The 26,920-nt window shown below is 47.6% G+C and overlaps 2 protein-coding genes across 2 annotated transcripts in view; both read left to right on the top strand.

The window, feature by feature from the left end:
* Positions 1-17,178, top strand: part of LOC129707908 (synaptonemal complex protein 2-like) — a 29,266-nt gene extending 12,088 nt beyond the window's left edge. The window contains exons 6-14 of the mRNA XM_055653363.1: positions 133-272; positions 1,734-1,786; positions 4,761-4,806; positions 6,210-6,311; positions 7,587-7,647; positions 8,489-8,637; positions 9,535-9,687; positions 13,326-13,398; positions 16,173-17,178. Coding sequence (XP_055509338.1) covers positions 133-272; positions 1,734-1,786; positions 4,761-4,806; positions 6,210-6,311; positions 7,587-7,647; positions 8,489-8,637; positions 9,535-9,687; positions 13,326-13,398; positions 16,173-16,447 — 1,052 coding nt within the window. The 3' untranslated portion in view covers positions 16,448-17,178. The remainder of the gene's footprint in view (positions 1-132; positions 273-1,733; positions 1,787-4,760; positions 4,807-6,209; positions 6,312-7,586; positions 7,648-8,488; positions 8,638-9,534; positions 9,688-13,325; positions 13,399-16,172) is intronic.
* Positions 17,179-18,291: 1,113 nt separating this feature from the next.
* The window catches only part of LOC129705339 (synaptonemal complex protein 2-like), a 35,061-nt gene continuing 26,432 nt past the window's right edge, over positions 18,292-26,920 (top strand). The window contains exons 1-7 of the mRNA XM_055648872.1: positions 18,292-18,351; positions 18,437-18,503; positions 19,426-19,477; positions 20,329-20,393; positions 25,379-25,427; positions 26,165-26,315; positions 26,731-26,783. Of these exons, the coding sequence (XP_055504847.1) occupies positions 18,439-18,503; positions 19,426-19,477; positions 20,329-20,393; positions 25,379-25,427; positions 26,165-26,315; positions 26,731-26,783 (435 nt within the window). The 5' untranslated portion in view covers positions 18,292-18,351; positions 18,437-18,438. The remainder of the gene's footprint in view (positions 18,352-18,436; positions 18,504-19,425; positions 19,478-20,328; positions 20,394-25,378; positions 25,428-26,164; positions 26,316-26,730; positions 26,784-26,920) is intronic.

The following is a 26,920-nucleotide window of genomic DNA, read 5'->3' as shown; positions in this document are numbered from 1 at the left end:
TGACGTGTAGATGAAGTCAATGGAAGGGAGGTTGGTTTGTGTGATGGGCTGGACTGTGTCCAATGGGCCGAAGGGCTTGCATCCGTACTATATCTCTAACCTAGCAACTTCCCTCTTCCATTTTAAAACTAGACTATGAAATTCAGGTCGCCATTTCTGAGGCATTGTGCCGAATGACCGAAAGGAAGACGCGGGAGACGCTTATTGATACGTGGTTTGACGAGCGGAATGGAAACGCATTCAAAGAGATTAAAGACTTTGAATTTGAAACCGTAAGTTTGCTAACATTTTTTTCTTGTGACTAAGTGCTTGTAGGATATTGATATGGAAATGAGAAAGATTTCTACTCCAGTCAAGTGTTGTCATTGTTTTGTTGATTAAGAAGAAACTGCAGATGCTGGAAAAACCGAAGGTTAACAAAAATGCTGGAGAAACGCAGCGGGTGCGGCGGCATCTATGGAGCGAAGGAATTAGGCGACGTTTCGGGTCGAGACCGTTCTTCAGACTGATTGTTTTGTTGTTATTGATATTCTTGCTATTAAGGGAGTGCAGCGTAGGATCACAAGGTTAATACCCGGGATGGCGGGACTGTCATAAGCTGAGAGAATGGAGCGGCTGGGCTTGTGTACTCTGGAGTTTAGATGGATGAGAGGGGATCTTATGAAACATCTAAGATTATTAAGGGTTTGGACACGCTAGAGGCAGGAAACGTGTTCCCGATGTTCGGGGAGTCCAGAACCAGGGGCCACAGTTTAAGAATAAGGAGTAAGCCATTAAGAACGGAGACGAGGAAACACTTTTTCCACACACAGTTGTGAGTCTGTGGAATTCTCTGCCTCGGAGTGCGGTGGAGGCCGGTTCTCTGGATACTTTCAAGAGAGAGCTAGATAGAGCTCTTAAAGATAGCGGAGTCAGTGGATATGGGGAGAAGGCAGGAACGGAGTACTGATTGTGGATGATCAGCCATGATCACATTGAATGGCGGTGCTGGCTCGAAGTACCGCATAGGCTCGAAGTACCTGCACCTATTGTCTATTGTTTATTGTTATGTCTCAAAACGTGTAATCATGTATTGTCTTTCCGCTCGTGTCCCGACTACTCCTTTGACTGTCCAGGGACCCAGGCACTCTTTAGGTGAGGCAGAGGTTCACTTGCGCCTCCTCCAACCTCATCTACTGTATCGGCTGTTCCAGGTGTGGACTCCTGTACATCGGCCAGACCAAGCGCAGGCTCGGCGATCGTTTCGCTGAACACCTTTGCTCCTGGAACTTATGACCAGCGACCACCCCTTCCACTGGCACTATCCGACACACACTCGGGACAATTTACAACTTGCCCATGCCAATTAATCTCCAAAACCCGCACGTCTCTGGAGTGTGGGAGGAAACCGGAGCACTAGGAGAAAATCCGAGAGGCAGGTCACGTACAGACAGCACCCGTAGTTGGGATCGAACCCGGGCCTCTGGGGCTGTGAGGCAGCAACTCTACCGCTGTGCCACAATGCCACTCTGTATTTGCTGCTGATATTTTAAATAATAGACAATAGGTGCAGGAGTAGGCCATTGGGCCTTCGAGCCAGTGCCGCCATCGAATGTGATCATCCCCAATCACTACCCCGTTCCTGCTTTCTCTCTATATCCCCTGACTCTATTATCTTTAAGATCCCTATCAAACTTTACTGTTTGCTTTGCGAAATGGTCACTAAACATGTCTTTTTTTTCTTAACCTTGAAGGACTGCCGAAAATTTCTCAACAGACTGAACGCAAGCCTTTTGAATAAAAGAAGGTAGGAGCCTGTTTTATTTGCACTGGAAGATATTTATGTTAAAAATACATCACATACTGCTATGAAGAACATGAAAAATATTGTCTCCCCTCCCCCATCAGGCTGGTGGTACAGAAGTGTGAAAACGCACACCTCCACATTCAGGTGCAGTTTCTTCCCAGCTGTTATCCTTCTACTCTCCAGGGATGCGTGCTGCCTGTCCCGCTGAGTTGCCCCAGTATTTATGTCTTCCTGCAAGATTAAATAAGCAAGCTTAGAACATAAAGTACCCTGACTTCTCCCCAGCTGTCTAATTCTCATACGTCGGATTTTATAGTTTGTGATAAAAGTCATCCAAAGTCTAAACTAGAACCAATTTGCTATTGAACAAATTCTTTACAAGGTGGCACAGCGCTAGAATCGCCACCTTACAGTGCCAGAGACCCGGGTTGGTAAGATCATTAGTGATAGGAGCAGAATTAGGCCATTCGGCCCATCAAGTCTACTCTGCCATTCAATCAATAGACAATAGGTGCAGGACTTTCCTCCCAGCTGTTATCCGGCAACTGAACCATCCTACCACAAGAGGGCTCCTGAGCTACTATCTACCTCATTGGTGACCCTCAGACTATCTACAATTACTGGACCTTATCTTGAACTAAACTTTATTCCATTTATCACGTATGTGTACACACTGTGGACAATAGACGATAGGTGCAGGAGTAGGCCATTCGGCCCTTCAAGCCAGCTCTGCCATTCAATGTGATCATGGCTGATCATCCCCAATCAGTACCCCGTTCCTTCCTGCCTTCTCCCCATACCCCCCTGACCGCTGTCTTTAAGAGCTCTATTTAGCTCTCTCTTGAAAGTATCCAGAGAACCTGCCTCCACCGCCCTCTGAGGCAGAGATTTCCACAGACTCACAACTCTCTGAGGAAAAAGTGTTTCCTCGTCTCTGTTCTAAATGGATTACCCTTTATTCTTAAAATGTGGCCCCTGGTTCTGGACTCCCCCAACATCGGGAACATGTTTCCTGCCTCTATTGTGTCCAAACCCTTAACAATCTTAAATGTTTCGTTAAGATATCCTCTCATCCTTCTAAATTCCAGAGTGTACACTGGGCATGTACTTGCTGGAGTTTAGAAGGATGAAGGGAACACCTCATTTACCGAACTTACTGAATAGTGAAAGACTTGGATAGAGTGCATGTGGAGAGGATGTTTCCACTCGTGGGAGAGTCTAGGACCAGAGGGCACAGCCTCAGAATTAAAGGACCTTCCTTTAGGAAGGAGATGAGGAGGAATTTCTTTCATCAGAGGGTGGTGAATCTATGGAATTCTTTGCCACAGACGGCTATAGAGGATGTCAGTGGATATTTTTAAGTTGGGTCAATTTTATTTCTACAACACATTTAAAAACAACTCTCGTTGACCAAAGTGCTTTATATCAGTGCAGGTACTAACGTGCTACATACAGTGGTACATAGATCAACAATACATACATAAATACATACATAGAACGCTCCCTCAGAGGACCTCATGAAACACTTGTGTGTAGAAATAGGTTTTAAGTCTCGACTTAAAAGAGTCGATGGAGGGGGCAGTTCTGATGGGAAGGGGGATGCTGTTCCACAGTCTAGGAGCTGCAACCGCAAAGGCGCGGTCGCCCCTGAGCTTATGCCTAGACCGCGGGATGTTCAGTAACCCCAAGTCGGCCGATCTGAGGGACCTGGAGGTGGTGTGGTGGGTGAGCAGACTGTTGATGTAGGTGGGGACAAGCTCGTTAAGGGCTTTGTAAACATAAAGAAGGATCTTGAAATGTATTCGGAACCGCACAGGGAGCCAGTGGAGAGAGGCCAGGATTGGGGTGATGTGGTCCCTTTTTCGGGTGCCCGTCAGGAGTCTCGCTGTTGCGTTTTGGACCAGTTGCAGGTGGGACAGGGAAGATTGGCTGATGCCAGTGTAAAGGGAGTTGCAGTAATCTAGGCGGGAGGAGATGAATGTGTGGATGATCTTTTAAGGCAGAGATAGATAGGCTCTTGATTAGTATGGAGTGTCGGAGGTTATGGGGGGAAGGAAGGAGTATGGGGCTAGGAGGGAGAGATAGATCAGCCATGATTCACAGTTTAAGAATGAGGAAACACTTTTTCACAGAGTTGTGAGTGGAGTGAATTCTCTGAATTGGAGGGTACTTTCAAGAGGGAGTTAGATAGAGCTCTTAATGATAGCAGTCAGGGGATATGGGGAGAAGGCAGGAACGGGGTACTGATTGGGGATGATCAGCCATGATCACATTGAATGGCGGTGCTGGCTCGAAGGGCCGAATGGCCTACTCCTGCACCTATCGTCTATTGTCCACAGTGTGTACATATACATGATAAAGGGAATAAAATTTAGTTCAAGATAAGGTCCAGCAATTGTAGATAGTCTGAGGTTCACCAATGAGGTAGATAGTAACTCAGGAGCCCTCTTGTGGTAGGATGGTTCAGTTGCCGGATAACAGCTGGGAGGATACTCCTGCACCTATTGTCTATTGATTGAATGGCAGAGTAGACTTGATGGGCCGAATGGCCTAATTCTGCTCCTATCACTAATGATCTTACGAACCCGGGTCTCTGACGCTGTAAGGTGACGATTCTAGCGCTGTGCCACCTTGTAAAGAATTTGTTCAATAGCAAATTGGTTCTAGTTTAGACTTTGGATGACTTTTATCACAAACTATAAAATCCGACGTATGAGAATTAGACAGCTGGGGAGAAGTCGGGGTACTTTATGTTCTAAGCTTGCTTATTTAATCTTGCAGGTAGACATAAATACTGGGGTAACTCAGCGGGACTGGAGAGAAGAAAGGTCTCGACCCGAAACGTCACCCATTCCTTCCCTCCAGAGATGCTGCCTGTCCTGCTGAGTTTACTCCAGCATTTTGTGTCCACCTTCGACTTTAACCTGCATCTACAGTTCTTTCTTACTTAAGTTTTGCATTTTGGTTTTTGCAGAGTCTACACTTATCCCTGTAACTCTGCTTTCCTAGATCTGAATGAGGTAAGGGTGCTTTGTCATCTTTCAAGAATCTGGTGTCATTAAAGTTGTGGGGTGGCGCAGCGGTAGAATTGCTGCCTCACAGCGCTGGAGACTGGGGCTCGATCCTGACTACGGGTGCTGTCTGTACGGAGTTTGTACGTTCTCCCCGTGACCTGCGTGGGTTTTCTCCGAGATCTTTGGTTTCCTCCCACTCTCCACGGACGTATTGGATTGTAGGTTAATTGGCTTGGTGTCATTGTAACTTGTCCCCTTGTGTGTGTGTGTGTGTAGGATAGTGTTAATTTAGTTTAGTTTAGAGGTACAGCACGGAAACGGGCCCTTCTGCCCACCGAGCCCGCTCCGACCAATGATCCTCGCACATTAACACTATCCTACACCTACTAGGGACAATTTACACCAAGCCAATTAATCTACAAACCTGCTGAAAGAATGGAGCAGCTGGGCTTGTACACTCTGGAGTTCAGAGGGATGAGAGGGAATCTCATTGAAACATATAAGATTGTTAAGGGTTTGGACACGCTAGAGGCAGGAAACATGTTCCCGATGTTGGGGGAGTCAAGAACCAGGGGCCACAGTTTAAGAATAAGGAATAAGCCATTTTGAACGGAGACGGGGGAAGCACTTTTTCTCACAGAGTTGTGAATCCGTGGAATTCTCTGCCTCAGGTGGCAGTGGAAGCCCATTCTCTTGATGCTTTCAAGAGAGAGCTAGATGGAGCTCTTAAAGATAGCGGAGTCGGGAGATATGGGGAGAAGGCAGGAACGGGGTACTGATTGGGGATGATCAGCCATGATCACATTGAATGGCGGTGCTGGCTCGACGGGCCCAATGGCCTACTCCTGCACCTATTGTCTATTGTGTACAAAATCATGAGAGGAGTTGACCAGGTAATTGCACAGTCTCTTGCCCAGAGTGGAATTGAGGACCAGAGGACAAAGGTTTAAGGTGAAGGGGGTAAGATTGAATAGGAACCTGGGGGGTAACTTTTTCACACAAAGGGTGGTGAGTTGCCAGTGGAGGTGGTTTAGGCAGGGACTATCACAATGTTTATAATAATATAATAATAATAAGTTTATTTATATAGCACATTTATTGTCAATTTTCATTGACCCCAAAGTGCTTTACATAATTTAAAAATCAGTTCCATACAAAGCATAAAGATGGGTTAACAAAATAATAAAATGCATAAACAGGACACAACATAAACATCCACCACAGCATTCACCACTGAGTGGAAGGCACAAAAAAAAACATTTGAGCAGGTACGTGGATAGGGCTGCTTTAGAGGGATATTGGCCAAATGCAGGCAGGTGGGGCTAGCGATGGGGCATCATGTTGGTTGATGGGCCAAAGGGCTCGATTTGTGAACAATTGCTCGACGTTCATCTTCGTTGACTTTGCAGTTGAAGATGCCAGCTGATGATAAACTGGAGAACTTCTGGATTGACTTCAACCTGGGCAGTCACAGTGTGACGTTCTTCATCAAGGATGATCACGATGCTGAGGTGAGAACATGTCTATTCTATGAAGCCACAGAGTGATGCAGTGTGGAAACAGGCCCTTTGGCCCAACTTGCTCACGCCGGCCAACGTGTCCCAGCTGCACTAGTCCCATCTGCCCGCGTTTGGTCCATATCCCTCCATACCTGTCCTATCCATGTACCTGTATTGTTACTCAATAGACATTAGGTGCAGGAGTAGGCCATTCGGCCCTTCAAGCCAGCACCACCATGCAATGTGATCATGGCATACTCCCAGCCTCAACTACCTCCTCTAGCAGCTCGTTCCATGCACCCATTACCATCTGTGTGAAAATGTTGCCCCTCGGATTCTTATTAAACCTTTCCCCCTTCACCTTGAACCTATATCCTCTGGTCCTCGATTCCCTTACTCTAGGCAAGAGATTCTGTGCATCTACAGGGCTCTCGCTTAACTTTTTTTCCCTGTTGCCAGCCGGGCAACCTCGGCAGCTTTTAAGTTGCCAAATGACAGTTTAGGTGGTCGTTTAAGACGGCTTGCATGACGCATGTGATAATGTGCTCGGACAAAGTGCATAGTTACCAGTCGGAATTATGGTCGAAGCATTCATATTATTTCTGCTTCAAATAAAGTCACAAACTAAACATTCACCAATCAAGACATGATAAATACTACAATGCCTTACAGCAAAATTACAATATAGTATCTCAACTCTTTTTACACGTTGCAATGAATGCAATTTCTATTATTTCCAAACAAAAATATGGTTATTCAGCGTATGATCAACCTCGGTGAGACCAAGTGCAGGCTTGGCGATCGCTTCGCACAACACCTCCACTCAGTTCGCAATAACCAACCTGATCTCCCGGTGGATCAGCACTTCAACTCCCCCTCCCATTCCGAATTCGACCTTTCTGTCCTGGGCCTCCTCCCTGGCCAGAGTGAGGCCCACCGCAAATTGGAGGAGCAGCACCTCATATTTCACTTGAGTAGTTTACACCCCAGAGGTATGAATATTGACTTCTCCAATTTCAGGTAGTCCTTGCTTTCTCCCTCCTTCCCCTCCCCTTCCCAGCTCTCCCACAGCCCACTGTCTCTGCCTCTTCCTTTCTTCTTCCCAACCCCCCACCCGCACATCAGTCTGAAGAAGGATCTCGACCCGAAACGTCTCCGATTTCCTTCGCTCCATAGATGCTGCCTCACCCGCTGAGTTTCTCCAGCATTTTTGTTTACCTTGTTAACCTGTTCTAAGTTTGGTTTGAATTTTTTTTTTCCCCTTATCTCTTTCTCTCTCTCCTCTAGAATGACCTCTGGGAAACAGTCAGCTTGTCATATGAAGCTGTCAAAACTTTTGTTGTGGAAGGTAATAAAATACTTCGAGATACGCACATGTTGCCAGGACTCGAGAGCCTGAGCTACAGGGAGAGGTTGAGCAGGCTGGGACTCTATTCCATGGAGCGCAGGAGGATGAGGGGTGATCTTGTATTGTATAAATTCATGAGAGGAATAGATCGGGTAGACATACAGAGTCTCTTGCCCAGAGTAGGGGAATCGAGGACCAGAGGACATGGGTTCAAGGTGAAGGGGTAAATATTTCATAGGAACCTGAGGGGGTAACATTTTTACACAAAGGGTGGTGGGGGTATGGAATGAGCTACTGGAGGAGGTAGTTGAGGCTGGGACTATCCCAATGTTTAAGAAGCAATTAGACAGGCAAGTAGATAGGACAGGTTTGGAGGGACATGGGCCAAATGCAGGCTGATGGGACGGCATGGGTGAGTTGGGCCGAAGGGCCTGGCTCCACGCTGTATGACACTGACTAACTGAAGTTCCTGTAATGTTATTCCAATGTAAACATACTGTATCTAGTTATTCAAACCAACCAGTCATATCACAGCTAAAATATGCACAATGCAATATAGACACAGAGTGCTGGAGTAACTCAGCGGGTCAGGCAGCATCTGTGGAGAACATGGATAGGTGACGTTTCACAGAGTGCTGGAGTAACTCAGCGGGTCTGGCAGCATCTGTGGAGAACAAGATTTTGTACACCTCTATAACATCACCCCTGCGCTCCATGGAATAGTCCCAGACAGCTCGCTGTAGCTCTGGCCATCGGGTCCTGGCAACATCTTGGTAAATCTTCTCTGCGCGTTTGTCAGCTCGATGACGGTTCCTAAACTGCCTTCTCCCCCAATGTGCAGACGTAGTGAGCGCAACAATCCTCGTTATAAACTTGAAGGGAACGCTGTTGGTCAACAAGAAGGAAGGCAAGAAGGTGAAAATATATTTTGACTCTACATTTGATATCCTGGAGGCCGCCAAGCTGGTGTACGGCGTGGAAAAGATGCTGGTACGTGTTCAAGATCGATTGAGTTTTGTTTGGTTAAGCCGATGTTGGCAAGTTGTCGCAGACGAATTAGGCCATTCGGCCCATCAAGTCTGCACAAACATTCTATCATGGCTGATCTTTTTTTTCACACAGAACTGTATTTTTCACACAGAGTGGTGAATCTCTGGAACTCTCTGCCACAGAGGGTAGTTGAGGCCAGTTCATTGGCTATATTTAAGAGGGAGTTAGATGTGGCCCTTGTGGCTAAAGGGATCAGGGGGTATGGAGAGAAGGCAGGTACAGGATACTGAGTTGGATGATCAGCCACGATCATATTGAATGGCGGTGCAGGCTCGAAGGGTCGAATGGTCTACTCCTGCACCAATTTTCTATGTTTCTATCTATCTCTCCCTAACCCCAGCGTCTGTGGAATTCTCTGCCTCAGAGGGCGGTGGAGGCAGGTTCTCTGGATACTTTCAAGAGAGAGCTAGATAGGGCTCTTAAAGATAGCGGAGTCAGGCGATATGGGGAGAAGGCAGGAACGGGGTACTGATTGGGGATGATCAGCCATGATCACATTGAATGGCGGTGCTGGCTCGAAGGGCCGAATGGCCTCCTCCTGCACCTATTGTCTATTGATCCCCGCGCGTTAACGCTATCCTACACACACCAGGGACAATCAAGCATTTACACCAAGCCAATTAATCTACAAACCCGCACATCTTTAGAGTGTGGGAGGAAACTGCAGATCTCTGAGAAAACCCACGTACAAGGTCCGTACAGACAGCAGCCGTGGTCAGGATGGAACCCGGGTCTCTGGCGCCGTGAGGCAGCAGCTCTACCCGCTGCGCCACCTTGTCGGAAATTGCTTGCTTTAATTCTTTTTTTTCTTGTTGTCGTTATTTTCTTTGGAAATAGACAAACATTGGAAGTGAGTGTCTCCCAACCGAGCTGCCTGAGATATCACTGGCCGTCAGTGATGGGGAGCTGGAGAGGAAGTCTGGCTCCGTGCACGCCGACTGGCAAAGACGCCACAGCGACACAGAGGGCGAACACCGCAAATCATTCAAGGTGAGTGCGATCAGCTTGGTTTAGAGACACACGGTGCGGAAACAGGCCCTTCGGCCCCACCGAGACCGTGCCGACCAGCGACCCCTGCACACTAGCACTATCCTACACGCACTAGCAACTATTTATAGTTTTTACAAGTTATTGGAGTAGATATGGCTTGTTGGCCTTTATAACAAGAGGAGTTGAGTATAGGAGCAGAGGTCCTTCTGCAGTTGTACAGGGCCCTAGTGAGACCACATCTGGAATATTGTGTGCAACTATGGTCCCCTAATTTGAGGAAGGACATTGTTGCTATTGAGGGAGTGCAGAGTAAGTTTACAAGGCTAATTCCCGGGATGGCGGGACTGTCATATGCTGAGAGAATGGAGCAGCTGGGCTTGTACACTCTGGAGATTAGAAGGATGAGAGGGAATCTCATTGAAACGTATGAGATTGTTAAGGGCTTGGGCACACTAGAGGCGGGAAACATGTTCCTGATGTTGGGGGAGTCCAGAACCAGGGGCCACAGTTTAAGAAGAACGGAGACGAGGAAACACTTTTTCTCGCAGAGAGTTGTGAGTCTGTGGAATTCTCTGCCTCAGAGGGCGGTGGAGGCTGGTTCTCTGGATGCTTTCTAGAGAGAGCTAGAGAGACCTCGTTCTCTAGAGCTTGATGAAATAGAGAGTTTATTGTCGCCTGTCCAGTGAAGGATTGGCATATGATCAGTGTGATCTACCAGAGAATTGCAACACAAATACAGCGATGTAACGCTGCGACGCGACGTCGGGCCGTTGTTGGCATGAAATTCTTTGTTTTTGCCTCGCATAGCTAGGCCCGCCAACTTTCTCACTCCCAAATGAGGGACAAAAGGCCAAAATACGGGACAAATTCCCCACGGCGATTCGTTGACCGACTCGGCCGTGACTGGGTGAATGATAAGTTGGCCCCGGGTGCCGGACTACACACAAAGCCCAGTCGGCGGGGCCAGCTGAGGAGTTTTGGCCCGGGGGCCGCACGACGTCGCTCACACAAAGTCCATCGCCCCCGTCCAACTCACGAACCGATGATCGGCCGTGAGAAGGAGGGGTGGTGGTGGTGTCGGCAGTAAGCAAAGGTCCAAAGGTCGGACAGCTGGCCGGGCTGCTGACCGACCGACGGGGCCACGGGCGAGGCGCTGCTGTTGCTGCTGTTGCTGCACTCCACGGGCTGCACTACGTCGGGACGGGTGAGGCGGGGCCGACAGTCCCCTCGACCCGAGTAGTAGCGGTGAAATTCGGGACAAGGGCGGTCCCGTACGGGACAAACCAATTTAGCCCAATATACAGGATGTCCCGGCTAATACAGGACAGTTGGCAACACTAATCACAGTACACAAATGCTCCATTCGTCAACACAGCCACATTAGTCCTTGGCAGCCCCTCCCCCACGCTGGCCCACCAAGTCCGCGCCGACCCCATACACTAGCTCTATCCTGCACATCGGAGCCAACTTTTACAACTTGCCAAAACCAATTAGCTTATTGTTGGAGTGTGGGAGGAAACTGGAGCACCCGGAGAAAACCCACGCAGATCACGGGGAGAACGTACAAACTCTGTACAGACGGCGCCCGTGGTCCGGAGCTAACCTCTGTCGCCGTGAGGTCGCAACTCTACCGCTGACATACTGTGCCACCCGATGTATAGAATTGGAGGGATATTGGCGATATGCAGGCAGATGAGACGACTTGTAACGACACTGTGTACATCACAGACATGATGGGCCAAAGGGCCTGTTGCTGTGTTGTCCCGTGCAGGATGGAGCGAAGGAGCTGATCATGGACTTTAGGAGGGCACATCATCCGAGGACGTACACTCCATTGAGGATAAATGGGGATCCTGTGGATAGGGTGAACTGTTTTAAATATCTGGGAGTCCACATCTCTGAGGATATGACATGGGCATCACACGCCTCAGCACTCATGAGTAAGGCAAGGCAGCGCCTTTACCACCTCAGGCAATTGAGGAAATTCAGAGTGTCTCCGAGGATCCTCCAGTGCTTCTACGCAGCGGCGGTGGAAAGCATCTTGTCCGGGAACATTACCATCTGGTTTGGGAATTGCTCTGCCAAGGACAAGAAGGCTCTGCAGAGAGTAGTGTGTTCGGCCGATCGCACTATGGGAACTTCACTCGCCCCCTGCAGGAACTATACAACAGGAGGTGCAACTCCAGAGCAAACAAAATCATGAGAGACCCCTTCCACCCCTGCAACGGACTGTTCCAGCTGCTACGGTCAGGCAAACGCCTCCGTTGCCATGCGGTGAGAACGGAGAGGTTGAGAAGGAGTTTCTTCCCAGAGGCAATTCGGACTGTAAACGCCTATCTCACCAGGGACTAACTCTACAGAACGTTTTTCCTTCCATTATTTATTATTTAAAAGAATATGTGTGTTATGATTGTGTTTATAGTTTGTTTGGTTGTTTTGTTGTTTGTCTTTTGCACAAAAGTCCGTGAGCATTGCCACTTTCATTTCACTGCACATCTCGTATGTGTATGTGACAAATAAACTTGACTTGACTTGACTTGAACTGCAGATGCTGGTTTAAACTGAAGGTAGACACAAAAAAGCTGGAGTAATTCAGCAGGTTGGGCATTTTGGATCGAGACCCTTCTTCAGATTGAGTCGGGCGAAAGAGAAATGAGCGATATAGGTTTCACACATAACAATGGCCTGTTTCCTTTATCATCGTTTAAAAAATTTTTTTTTACATCTTTCATTCATTTGTTGCGTATCTCTCAGAGTTCCCCCGCCACGGGTACAATGTAATCCCGTTCTACCCGCTCCATGGTCGGATAGTCGGCGACTAAACCGTTTCCCCCACCTGTTTGGCCAGGTTAGGAGGGGGCTGTGGACCCCCAGCAGGACCGAAAACAAGATCAGTCAAAGGGCGGATGAGATCCTAACTAGCCAACGGCCGCCCACACTTCAGTAGAAGTTGCGATCACTGTCGTACCTAGCATTAGAAACATAGAAAATAGGTTCAGGAGGAGGCCATTCGGCCCTTTGTGCCAGCACTGCCATTCATTGCGATCATGGCTGATCGTCCCCAATCAATAACCCGTGCCTGCCTTCTCCCCATATCCCTTGATTCCACTAGCCCCTTGAGCTCTATCTAACTCTCTCTTAAATCCATCCCGTGATTTGGCCTCCACTGCCCTCTGTGGCAGGGAATTCCACAAATTCACAACTCTCTGGATGAAAACGTTTTTTTACTCACCTCAGCCTTAAATGACCTCTCCTTTATTCTAAGACTGTGGCCCCTGGTTCTGGACTCGCCCCACATTGGGAACATTTTTTCCTGCCATCCCAGGGATCGATCTCGTGAACCTACGTTGCACTGCCTCAATCAAAAGGATGTCCTTCCTCAAATAAGGGGATGATGATAAAACCCACACAACACAACCCTGTACTTCCAGCGGTGGAAGTCCGCAGGAACTGGAGGACAGAGATGTGTGGTGCGTCCATCACCGTGCCCGTCGGAAACCAGCGCCACTGCGTCGCTAATGTTTTCAACGGTGACGAATAACTGAATGAGTGTCCTATGAGCGTGGCTTTCATTGGAAATCTCACATTAACCCTCCGACGTTATTTTAGTAAATATTTTGTGTAACTTTTTTTTTTAGAAACCTAGTAACTTAAAGAGTATGTCGCCCTTGGCTGCCGGCAAAGGTAGTCTTCGAAATTCTTCAAACTCTGGTAAGTGATGACATCCAACTTCAAGATGCAGGTTCTTCCAGGAAACTAGTCTCAGTTCAAGACCTCAATGTTTATTGCGTCAAGCACAATTAGTGTTAATGGTGGGGTTGCTGTGTTGGTGAGGAATGATATTCAGTCCCTTGCAAGGGGTGACATTGAAACAGGAGATGTGGAGTCAATATGGATAGTACTAAGGAATTGTAACGGTAAAAAGACCCTAATGGGACTAATCTACAGGCCCCCCAAACATAGGTGTGGACATAGGGTGAATCGGGAGTTAAAATTGACATGTAGCAAAAGTAATGCTGTGGTTGTAATGGGTGATTTCAACATGCAGGTAGACTGGGAAAATCAGGTTGGTACTGGACCCCAAGAAAGGGACTTTGTAGAGTGCCTTTGTGATGGATTCTTAGAATAGCTTGTACTGGAGCCTACCAGGGAGAAGGCAATTCTGGATTTAGTGTTACATAATGAACCGGATTTGATAAAGGTACTTGTGGTTGGGCCATTAGGAGGCAGTGATCATAACATGGTCAGGTTTAATCTACAATTGGAGAGGGACCAGGGTAAATGTGTCAGTGTTGCAGTTGAATAAAGGGGACTATGGGGCCATGAGGGAGGAGCTGGCCAAAGTTGACTGGAAAGATACTGTAGCAGGGATGACAGTGGAACAATAATGGCAGGTGTTTCTGGGAATAATACAGAAGGTGCAGGATCAGTTCATTCCTAGGAGGAAGAAAGATTCCAAGGGGAGTAAGGGGCGACTGTGGCTGACAAGGGACGTCGGGGACAGTATAAAAATTAAAGCGAAGAAGTACAATGTAGCAAAGATGAGCGGGAAGGAAGAGGATTGGGTAATGTTTAAAGAACAACAGAAGATCACTGAAAAGACAATACGGGAAGAAAAGATGAGGTGCGAAGGTAAGCTAGCCAAGAATATAAAGCAGGATAGTAAAAGCTTCCTTAGGTATGTGAAGAGGAAAAAATTAGTTAAGACCAAAGTTGGACCCTTGAAGACCAAAAAAGGTGAATTTATTTTGGGGAAGGAAATGGCAGATGAGTTGAACAGGTACTTTGGATATGTCTTCACTAAGGAGGACACAAACAATCTTCCTGATATAGTAGTGGCCAGAGGATCTGGGGTGATGGAGGAACTGAAAGAAATTCACATTAGGCAGGAAATGGTGTTGGATGGACTGATGGGACTGAAGGCTGATAAATCCCCAGGGCCTGATCTGTGTCTGCATCCCAGGGTACTTGAGGAAGTGGCTCTAGAAATCGTGGATGCATTGGTGATAATTTTCCAATGTTCTATAGATTCTGGATCAGTTCCTGTGGATTGGAGGGTAGCTAATGTTATCCCACTTTTTAAGAAAGGAGGGAGAGAGATAACAGGGAATTATAGACCAGTTAGCCTGACATCTTTGGTGGGGAAGATAAATGTGAGGTTGTCCACTTTGGTGGAAAGAACAGGAAGGCAGATTAATATCTGAATGATGTCAAGTTAGGAAAAGGGGAAGTACAACGGGATCTGGGGGTCCTTGTTCATCAGTCATAAGCATGCAGGTGCAGCAGGCAGTGAAGAAAGTGAATGGCCTGTTGGCCTTCATAACAAGAAGAGTTGAGTATAGGAGCAAAGAGATCCTTCTGCACTTGGTGAGACCACACCCGGAGTATTGTATGCAGTTTTGGTCTCCAAATTTGAGGAAGTACATTCTTGCTATTGAGGGAGTGCTACGTAGGTTCACCAGGTTAATTCCCGGGATGGCGGGACTGTCATATGTTGAATGAATTGAGCGGCTGGGCTTGTATACACTTGAATTTGGAAGGATGAGAGGAAATCTTATTGAAACATATAAGATTATTAAGGGTTTGGACACGCTAGAGGCAGGAAACATGTTCCTGATGTTGGGGGAGTCCAGAACCAGGGGCCACAGTTTAAGAATAAGGTGTAAGCCATTTAGAACGGAGATGAGGAAACACTTTTTCACACAGTTGTGAGTGTGGAATTCTGTGCCTCAGAGGGCGGTGGAGGCAAGTTCTCTGGATACTTTCAAGGGAGAGCTAGATAGGGCTCTTAAAGATAGCAGTGTCGGGGGATATGGGGAGAAGGCAGGAACGGGGTACTGACTGGGGATGATCTGCCATGATCGCATTGAATGGCGGTGCTGGCTCGAAGGGCCAAATGGCCTACTCTTGCGTCTATTGTCTATTGTCTTGTTCAACTACATTAATAATGGGTCACTGAAACATTCGCGGCGTGATGACATGTGACGCGCGGTATTTTTTTTTCCAAGTGTCGCTCCATTTATTTCTGCCTCCGCTGGATTTTGAAATGTTCAAAATCTTTTGCCGACCCTGATACGACACCGGCAGTCGCCGAAAAAATCGGCAAGTGGGACAGGCCGTTAAGTTTATTGGACGAGCATTCACATACAAGAAATTTGCCTTTGGTGCTCCGCCCCCAAATGACAACATGACATAAAATGACACTTAAAACATTAAACATTAACAAAACACATTATCGATTAAACATGTGAATTGAATAAAATACCAGATCAAAGGGAGGCTACAGATTTTTGGTTATTGAGTAGAGCTACTACTCGTGCTGTCTTTATGTCTGGCTGTGGCGGCTTTGACAGTCCGGAGTCGCCTTCCAAAGGGAAGTGATCCAATGAGTTGGGTGTGAAGAATGGGTTGAAGGGCCCGTTTCTGAGCGGTGTGACCCTGTGGCTTTAAAACTAACGAGGATTTCCATGTCTTTATCCCAACAGTGGGAAGCAAAGGTGTATTATCAGCGCAAAACCAAAAGGTTGAGAGTGGTGAAGATGTACAAAGTCCGGATTCTAAGGAAGATCCGACTCTCGATGAAGTTTTCACCAGGGCGACAACTGCTGAATCAAAGGTCACGGTAAACCTTAATTTCACCAGCCTCTCACAGCACGGAAACAGGCCCTTCATCCCAACCTGTCCGCGCCGACAAACATGTCCCATCTACCCCACGCTCTGCCCACATCCCTCGAAACCTTTCCCATCCATGTGTCCCTGATGCTGTCTGCTTACGTCCTACTCCGACACATCTTCTGCCGATGCTCGCGGGTATCGTGCCGGCCATGCTTGGCAGAGTACTTCACCCACAGGCTGGTGTGCAAGGCCCCATTGGATGCCAAATATCCTCCGCACCACCTTGCCCAGGGCCCGCAGCGACTGGGACCTCAACGCCTGTCATCTCGTCGCCCATTCTCCCGAAAACACAGCGACCTTCTGGCTCTGGTTTCAACACACTAGGAGCACAGAGAACCACCTGGGAACAGCCCACACGACCTCTGCAATTCACTATTGCACCGAACACCACAGCCCGACCTGGCTCGGACCTGACCCGCAGCGAGTGGGTCGCCCTGAACCGGCTCCGTACAGGGGTCGGCCGGTTCAACGGTAACATGCATCGCTGGGGGCTGCATTCGACCGCGCTGTCCTCCGCCGCCCCCTGGTGGAGTGGTAGACCTCATGGCCCTCACCAACAGCACATTGAACTGGCTATAGCGCCTGGAGGCAGTCACATAACCTCTGCTGCCTCAAACCCAGGAAGAAGATCCAGGTATCTGACCAAGTGTCTTATAGATGTCACTATAGTCCCTGCCTCAACTGCCTCCTCCGGCAGCTCGTTCCACACACCCACCACCCTCTGTGTGCAAGAAGTTGCCCCTCGGGTTCCTTTTAAATCTTTCTCCTCGCACCTTAAACCATTCCCTCTGGTTCTTGATCCCGATAGGCTGTATGAAAAAAAACTTTGTGCATTCAATGGACAATAGATGCAGGTGTAGGCCATTCGGCCCTTCGAGCCAACACCGCCATTCAATGTGATCATGGCTGATCATCTCCAATCAGTACCCCGATCCTGCCTTCTCCCCATATCCCCTGACTCCGCTTTGTTTCCAGAAAACCCTCCTTCACCACCCACTTGGCGAATTTTATTTTTTATTTTTTCTCTTTTTAAAAATATTTATTTATTTTTTCCTGGCATCATTGACTGACGTATCAGGTCACCGAAAAATACGCGCCGTGACGCGGTGCGAAGACGTATTGACGTGCAGCGCTTTTTCAAGTGTCGCAACATATTTTTGTCAACGCTGGATTTTGAAATGTTCAAAATCTTTTGGCGACACTGATACGACGCCGGCAGTCGCTGGAAAACTCGCCAAGTGGGACAGGCCCTTAAGTTTATTGGCCGAGTATTCACATACAAGGAATTTACCTTGGTGCTCCGCCCGCAAGTGACAACATGACATACAGTGACAGTTAGGAATGACACATAAAACATTAAACATTAATAATAAAACATAAGGTACACAAAAAAGCTGGAGAAACTCAGCGGGTGCAACAGCATCTATGGAGCGAAGGAAATAGGGCAACGTTTGGGGCCGAAACCCTTCAACATTATTGATGAAACATGTGAATTAAATAAAATACCAGAGCAAAAGGAGGCTACAAAATCGCCAATTGGGACAGGCCCTTTACCCCCCCGGGTAGGCGAAATGTACCCCCTGCAGGTAAATCTATCCCAGGTTGGGAACCCTTGCTTTAAACTCAAGGCCTCCATTCCCCTACTCTGGGCAAGAGACTCTGTGTCTACGCAATCTATTCCTCTCATGATTTTTGTACACCTCTATAAGTTCGCCCTTCGTCCTCCTGCGCTCCAAGGAATAGAGTCCCAGCCTGCTCAACCTCTCCCTGTAGCTCAGGCCCTCGAGGCCTGGCAACGTCCTCTTCTCCAGACCCTTTCCAGCTTGACAACATCTGCCTTGATCTAACCCTTCCCCATCTGGCAGCTCATTTTCTAACAATTTGCATTTTTTTTTTTTTTTTTTTTACCCCAAATATTTTAACAGGACGCCCATCCCCTGACAGAAACGGAACCAAAGTCGAAGCAAAACGTGGCTGTGGAGGACATAGGTTTGCACCCTTTAGCTTGTGTCTTGTGCCCTGTTGTATGGGCGATGATTTACAACTCTCTTTCCCCCCCCCCCCCCCTTTATAGAGATGGAGACTCCAGATGTACAAGACAGTCTGTTGGACAAACTCGATGAGACTCCTGGTCACCTCCAGTAAGTACCCGACTGCTGTGCTGATATTTGCCAAAGGACACTTATGAAGTATTGTGTGCAGTTTTGGTCTCCTAGTTTGAGGAAGGACATCCTTGCTATTGAGGGAGTGCAGCGTAGGTTCACCAGGTTAATCCCGGGGATGGCGGGACATGTCGTATGAGGAAAGATTGGAAAGACTGGGCTTGTATTCACTGGAATTTAAAAGGATGAGATGATATCTTATAGAAGCATGTAAATTTATAAAAGGACTGGACAAGCTAGATGCAGGAAAAATGTTCCCAATATTGGGTGAGTCCAGAACCAGGGGCCACAGTCTTAGAATAAAGGGGAGGCCATTTAATACTGAGATGAGAACAAACTTTTTCACCCAGGGTGTTGTGAATTTGTGGAATTCTCTGCCACAGAGGGCAGTGGAGGCCAAATCACTGGATGGATTTAAAAGAGAGTTAGATAGAGTAGGGGCTAGTGGAATCGAGGGATATGGGGAGAAGGCAGACACGGGTTACGGATCGTGGATTATCAGCCATGATCACAATGAATGGCGATGCTGGCTCGAACAGCCGAATGGCCTCCTCCTGCACCTATTTTCTTTGTTTTTATGCTGCTTCTAAAAGTCTCTAATCATTTCAGAGTATTCTTGGGGGCAATTTAGAGAAGGACATTTAACCTACAAACCTGCATGTCTTTGGATTGTGGGAGGAAACCGGAGCACCTGGAGCAAACCCACGCGGGTCGCGGGGAGAACGTATTAACTCCATACAGGCAGCATCTGAGGTCAGGATCGAACCCGGGTCTCTGGCGCTGTGAGGCAGCAACTCTACCGCTGCGCCACCCGATGCAATAAGTAGATGCATTTGGTTTTAGTAAGGAATAACAAGCAGGGTAACATTATAACTGAATTTCATTGTCTCTTTTCTACAAGGCAGAGTGTTTTTGATTTTGAACTGGCGTCTGATTCAGCGGAAAAGCTCCAGGTGAGCAGAAAATTAATGAGTGATTACTTTATTGGAGCGGCTGGGCTTGTACACTCCGGAGTTTAGAAGGATGAGAGGGGATCTTATTGAAACATATAAGATTATTAAGGGTTGGACACACTGGAGGCAGGAAACATGTGCCCGATGTTGGGGGAGTCCAGAACCAGGGGCCACAGTTTAAGAATAAGGAGTAAGCCTAAGTAAATTAAACTCGTGGTAAGCACGGAGAATGAACGTAGCGGGTACGTCGGAGCTCTGGGACGTCTCTTAGCAGCTCGTACCGTTAATGGCAGGTACTCGAGAGGACTCGCTAACGGCAGTTAAGCTTGGGAAGACTCGTGAAGATTTGTTGAAAAATGTCCACGAGAGCCCCGAGTACAGACGAGTGGCCATTACCGTAAATCTCCGAGTTCGAATTGGGGGAAACTCGGGAGAGCTCTTGGAATGAACTCGTACCGTGGGACAGCGCCATTAGTCTGTGGAATTCTCTGCATCGGAGGGCGGTGGAGGCCGGTTCTCTGAATACTTTCAAGAGAGAGCTCGATAGGCCTCTTAAAGATGGCGGAGTTAGGGGATATCGGGGAGAAAGCAGGAACGGGGTACTGATTGGGGATGATCAGCCATGATCACATTGAATGGCTGTGCTGGCTCGAAGGGCTGAATGGCCTACTCCTGCACCTATTGTCTATTGTCCTCTCCACATCCACTCTATCCGGGCCTTTGACTATTCAGTGTATTTCAGTGATTTCTAATGTCTGAATGGCTTCATGTTTTCTGGATAACTATTCTGGATGAAACGGAATGGCAGCGTTCTGTTTGAAACGTTCCATCATTGTCTGCTGTGATCGCAGGTCCGGACGAGCAAAAGGAAACTCCTCGGGAAGAAAGGTTCTCGGACGGACGAAATGCAAAGCCTGTAAGTCACGTGATGTTGTTCAGTGCTCTCTGGTTGAATGGTGCTCCTGTGGTGGTGTGTGGAAAGTGCTGACGCGGTGAAATTCTCCCGTGCAAACAGTCCCGGAGTTGCCAAGTGTAGAACACTAGCGTGAGTGTGCAGAAATAGATGTTGCTGGGACTCGAGGGGCCTGAGCTACAGGGAGAGGTTCAGCAGGCTGGGACTCTATTCCTTGGAGTGCAGGAGGACGAGGGGTGATCTTATAGAGGTGTACAAAAACTATGAGAGGAATAGATCGGACAGATGCACAGAGTCTCTTGCCCCAGAGTAGGGGAATCGAGGACCAGCGGACATAGGTTCAAGATTGAAAAGATAGTTCTGGCTAGATGCAGGAAAAATGTTCCCGATGTTGGGGGTGTCCAGAACCAGAGGCCAGTCGCTGTTTAAGAATAAGGCCATTTGGAACTGAGATGAGTCTGTGGAATTCTTTGCCTCGGAGGACAGTTCTCTGGATACATTCAAGAGGGAGCTAGATAGGGCTCTTAAAGATTGTGGAGTCGGGGGATATGGGGAGAAGGCAGGAACGGGGTACTGATTGGGGATGATCAGCCATGATCACATTTAATAGGAACGTGAGGGGCAACCTTTTTACACAAAGGGGGGAGGTGGGCGTATGGAATGGGCGGTCACGGTGGCGCAGCGGTAGAGTTGCTGCCTTGCAGCAAATGCAGCACCAGAGACCCCGGTTTGATCCCGACTACGGGCGCTGTCTGTACAGAGTTTGTACGTTCTCCCCATGACCTGCGTGGGTTTTCTCCGAGATCTTCGGTTTCCTCCCACATTCCAAAGACGTACAGGTTTGTAGGTAAACTGGCTTGGTAAATGTAAACATTGTCCCTAGTGTGTGCAGGATAGTGTTAATGTGCGGGGATCGCTGGTCGGCCCAGATCTGGTGGGCCAAATGGCCTGTTTCCGCTCTGTATCTCTCAGAAACTATAAAGCTGCCGGAGGAGGTCGTTGAGGCAGGGACGATCGCAACGTTTAAAAAAACATTTGGGCAGGTACATGGATGGGACGGGCTGAGAGAGATATGGGCAAGTGGGACTAGTGTAGATGGGGCATGTTGGTCGGTGTGGGCAAGGTGGGCCGAAGGGCCTGTTTCCATGCGGTGTGACTTTATTTATGTTTGGCACCTCATTCCAAAATGTACTTATGACATCTCGCAGAGGCCCGGGTTTGATGCCGACCTCAGGCACTGTCTGGGTGGAGTTTGCACGTTTTCCCGGTGACCACATGAGGGGTTTCTCTGGGTGCTCCGGTTTCCTCCCACATCTCAAAGATGTGCAAGTTGAGTAACTCAGCCGGTCAGGAAACCTTGCTGGAGAGAAAGGGCAGGTGACATTATGGGTCGGGACCCTGCCTCCACACAGGACCCTTCCAGCACCAGGCCATTATCTCAAGATTATAATCAAACACTTGGCCCATGTTGACCAACCTGGGACTCGCTGCACACCTGGTACTACTCCTGGCCCTGGCTCCAGTTGCATACCTTCTCTCATGCCTTACAGATGGCCCCCTATTCTACCCTGATCATAGCTGCTGACCTGCTTAGGTTCCAAGTGCTGAACACTCCCATTGTCCCAGCTTTGACTGCACACCTAGTACTATTCCAGACCTTGACTAGATGCACACTTGGCCTTGCTCGTAGCCCCTCTGCACTGACAATATATCTGGCCCACACATAAATCCCCATATCTGACTTAACCTATTACGTTCAAGTCCGCAGGTGCTTATCTAATACAGTAATCTTTTATGGGGCACTTCATGGACCTAACGTTGTATAACAAAATTTGCTACATCCATTGGCTTCCTTGTTATCTAACATGCCAGTTACTTTGTCAAAGAAGTCATCAATTGGTTGAACACAATTTCTCATCCATAAAATTATACTCACTCAGCTGTATAAGTATTCGGTTATTATTTCCTTCATTTTCCTAACAAACTGTCCTGAAGTTATTTTCACACTCAATATTTTCAGTATTTTGCTGTCTTCCCATCAGCTGGGACTTTTCCGAGATGCAGTCCAATAAATATATATTTAAGCAATAATATTCTTTTTAATGTGATCTTGAGAGTACATAATATTTTCTGTGGTATTCATAACACAACAATGATAAAAAGATCTTTGTTTTGAGTGCACCTACCAACATGCGTACATTATTATATTACAGTTAATATGTGCCAAGGGGAAATTTTTGTTCCAATGCTCCCCATTCCCAATTACTTTTACATTGAAATGATTGAAATCCAAGTGAAGTTTAAATGGGATCAGAAACATAAAACCTCTGGAATGGATGATATTCATTACATGGCAGGTTGGAGTCAGTATCAGCACAATTACTATATTGAACTTTGAATCTTCAGATGTCTTGTTTCCAGCTAAAAGTAAAGACAAATAATAACCTCTTAAGATTTTCCCCTGCAAGTATCTTTGTTACTCCTTTACATATGCCCCTTCTTTGAAAAAGCTCTTAAATATCGCATCTGAATCTGATTACACTCCTTGAGGATGTTCATCCATGTGTTCAATTAATAAAACAACGAGATTGGGGCCATTTCGATTCAACCTGTCAAAGGAATTTGGGAGGGGGTGGGTTTAGAAATAGTCAGTGAGCTAAACAAACATAGTTGCGTGGCAAATGACAATAGTGCTACCTTCCCAATATTTAACTGAAGGAAATAATGGGATATAATATGTAAGTTGTGACAGACAGCCTGACACCTTGCAAGTCATTTTAATATTACACTTATCCTATTACCCATGATATTTGGGATTAATAAATTAAGTTTCGTCAACTAATTACAAATCTGGCTAATTACACATCAATAGCATTAGCCAACTCCCAAGCACTGAGCATTGGGATCCATACATTACGGACAACTGGCCTCAGTTCACCGCTCGCATCTGGCAGTGTTCTCCGTCTGAACCAGGGGCCGTGGAGCGTTTTTGAAAGTGGGGAGGCTGAGCGATCACTGATCACTGGCCTTGGGGGTAACCGGCGAGGGAGTGGAAAGGGGGGTATCCCCCCCCCCCCTCCCAGGGTAGGGACTTTTTGATATTTGATGTATTAAAATCATGTTTTAGTGCATTGTAGAAGTATAATTTCAATGTTTTTTGTTTGAAGTATTTTGAAGAGGTATCTTTTTTAGGGGTAACTTTTTCCACACAAAGGGTGATGGGTGTATGGAACAAGCTGCCAGAGGAGGTAGTTGAGGCAGGAACTATCCCAACATTTAAGAAACAGTTAGACTGATACATGGATAGGACAGGATTGGAGGTATGTACCAAAAGCAGGTAGTGTAGCTGGGACATGTTGATGGGTGTGGGCCGAAGGGCCTGTTTTCACACTGTATCACTCTATAACTACATTATACCTCCACCATGCATGAATGCTTCAAAGTCAAGTGGTGGAGTTTTATTGCCATATAGTCAAGTATAGACGATAGGTGCAGGAATCTGCCATTCGACCCTTTGAGCCAGCACCGCCATTCAATGTGATCATGGCTGATCATCCACAATCAGTACCCTATTCCTGCCTTCTCCCCATATCCCCTGACTCCTCTATCTTTAAGAGCCCTATCTAGCTCTCTTGAAAGTATCCAGAGAACCGGTCTCCACCACCCACTGAAGCAGATAATTCCACACACTCACAACTTTCTGGGTGAAGAATCTTTTTCCTCATCTCAGTCCTAACTGACCACCCCTTATTCTTAAACTGAACACTGGTTCAGAACTCCCCCAACATCGAGAACATTTTTCCTGCAGTTACAGCAAGTCAAAATCTAGCAGGCAAGCAGGATGCTTTCTCCAACCACCCCAATTTGAAGGCCACTATCTTCCACTATTGCAGGAAGATTGTTCCCGATGTTAGGGAAGTCCAGGACAAGGGGTCACAGCTTAAGGATAAAGGGGAAATCCTTTAAAACCGAGATGAGAAGAACTTTTTTCACACAGAGTGGTGAATCTCTGGAATTCTCTGCCACAGAGGGTAGTTGAGGCCAGTTCATTGGCTATATTTAAGAGGGAGTTAGATGTGGCCCTTGTGGCTAAGGGGATCAGGGGGTATGGAGAGAAGGCAGGTACGGGATACTGAGTTGGATGATCAGCCATGATCATATGAATGGCGGTGCAGGCTCGAAGGGCCGAATGGCTACTCCTGCACCTAATTTCTATGTTTCTATGTTTCTTCACCCAGTGCTTGGTACTTACTTCCAGCAGCCACTGGTTGTCCTCCAGGATGCACCGAGCCGCAGCCTGATCCATGCCGGTCACCAGGACAAATTCGACACAGAGACTCTCAACGCTTCCGACGGCCCGGGACTCTTGCACTGAAGCTGCTCCATGGCCGGAGCTGCAGCGAGCGGCTCGCCATCCCAGCAAACTCTCACCAGCTCCGGCTCCCCGTCCGCATCTACCCCCGCAGCTGCTTCTGCTTCCATCCCTCCCTCAGCCCCGGCTCTCGAGCACCCGCGGCCCATGCAGTTGATATTAGTTTAAAAATTCTCATTGATCACAGAATTTCTTACGACAGAGCGTGATCCGCGTGAGAGCGTGAGAATTTGGCGAAATGCGTGATTCTCACGCTCAATGCGTGAGAATTGGCAGCTCTGCTCCAGCGCTCTGTGAAACGTCCCCTATCCATGTTCTCCACAGATGCTGCCTGACCCGCTGAGTTGCTCCAGCACTCTGTGACACGTCACCTATCCATGTTCTCCACAGATGCTGCCTGACCCACTGAGTTACTCCAGCACTCTGTGAAACGTCACCTATCCATGTTCTCCACAGATGCTGCCTGACCCACTGAGTTACTCCAGCACTCTGTGACTACATTTCAGCAAAGATTGATGGTGTTTCAATTCATCATTGATGGTTTTAAATTTCTTTTGGAAAAAGACGTCGCTAATAATCAGTTTATTGAGGTTGTGCTAAATTTCATCTTTTTCAGAAAAGTGGCTGTGACGAGCAGGAAAAGTAGCAGAAGTGAGAAAGTGATGGTATGATGTAATTAATGATGGTATGACACAGAAATGAAAAATGACAATAGACAATAGGTGCAGGAGTAGGCCATTCAGCCCTTCGAGCCAGCACCGCCATTCAATGTGATAACTGCAACATTGAATTCTGCTCTTCCCCACCAGCAGTGCTTTGGGCTATCTGTGGCTAGACTTCACTAGTTTTTCTATCAGCAGTTATCAGGCAGCTGAACCATCCTTCCGAAAACTAGCGAGCAGTCCTGAATTTACCAGCTACTTCATTGGTGACCCTCAGACTATCCTTGATCGGACTTTACTGGATTTACCTTGAACCAAACGTTATTCCCTTATCATGTATCTGTACACTGTGGACGGCTGGATTGTAATCATCTATTGTCTTTCCGCTGACTGGTTAGGGTCTGATTGAAGGGTCTGGTCTGAAGAAGGGTCCCGACCCGACTCCTCGCCCATTCCTTCTCTCCAGAGATGCTGCCTGACCCGCTGAGTTACTCCAGCACTCTGTGAAACGTCACCTATCCATGTTCTCCACAGATGCTGCCTGACCCGCTGAGTTACTCCAGCATTCTGTGAAACGTCACCTATCCATGTTCTCCACAGATGCTGCCAGACCCGCTGAGTTACTCCAGCACTGCCTTCAGCCCAACTTGCCCACACTGACCAACATGTCCCATCTACACTAGTCCCACCTGCCCATGTCCATCTTCCCTTTATAACTGTGTCTGTTTTTCTACCGTTAGTGGAAACGAAGTGTGGCGAAGAAGTTCTTCACCGAGGATTCGTGCAGCGATGACACTGTCCACAGTTGGCTGGCCAAGCCTCAACCCAAACCCCGTCCCAAGTCTGCAGACTACAGCAGGCGGAAGAAGAGGAGGAAGTCTGAGCTCAGAGGTTGGTCCCATTTTTCTTGACTGTAGCATTGGGCGGCACGGTGGCGCAGCGGTAGAGTTGCTGCCTCACGGCGCCAGAGTCCCGGGGATCCATCCTGACTACGGGTTGCTGTCGGTACAGAGTTTGTACGTTCTTCCCGTGACCCACGTGGGTTTCCTCCGGGCGCTCCGGTTTGCTCCCACACTCCAAAGACGTGCATGTTTGCAGGTTAATTGGCTTGGTGTAAATGTATATCGTCCCCAGTGTGTGTGGGGGATAGTGTTAATGTGCGGGAATCGCTGGCCGGCACGGACTCAGTGGGCCCAAGGGCCTGTTTCTGTGCTGTATCTCTAAATCCAACAAAAATAGCATTTTGTGCATCTTGCTGCATCCTTGTTCGCTAAAGGACCACTTTTTGTTTCTTTCCATCCTTAAGTTTTACCACTTTCCCTTGAATGCAGTGAAGATGATGAGCAGAAGAAAGGAGAGGTATCGAAATGATTCACTTGTGTTCTCGTTAGCAATTGTACTGCAAGTTGAAGCACTCCAGTTTACTTCATCAAAAGGCTTAGGAAGTTAGTGGATAACAGCCGGGAAGAAACAGTCCCTGAATCTGGAGGTGTGCG

The sequence above is a fragment of the Leucoraja erinacea genome, chromosome 2 (assembly GCF_028641065.1).
Source record: "Leucoraja erinacea ecotype New England chromosome 2, Leri_hhj_1, whole genome shotgun sequence".
Lineage (NCBI taxonomy): Eukaryota > Metazoa > Chordata > Chondrichthyes > Rajiformes > Rajidae > Leucoraja > Leucoraja erinaceus.
The sequence above is the reverse complement of the archived record's forward strand: the minus strand, read 5'-3'. Positions and strand labels throughout refer to the sequence as shown.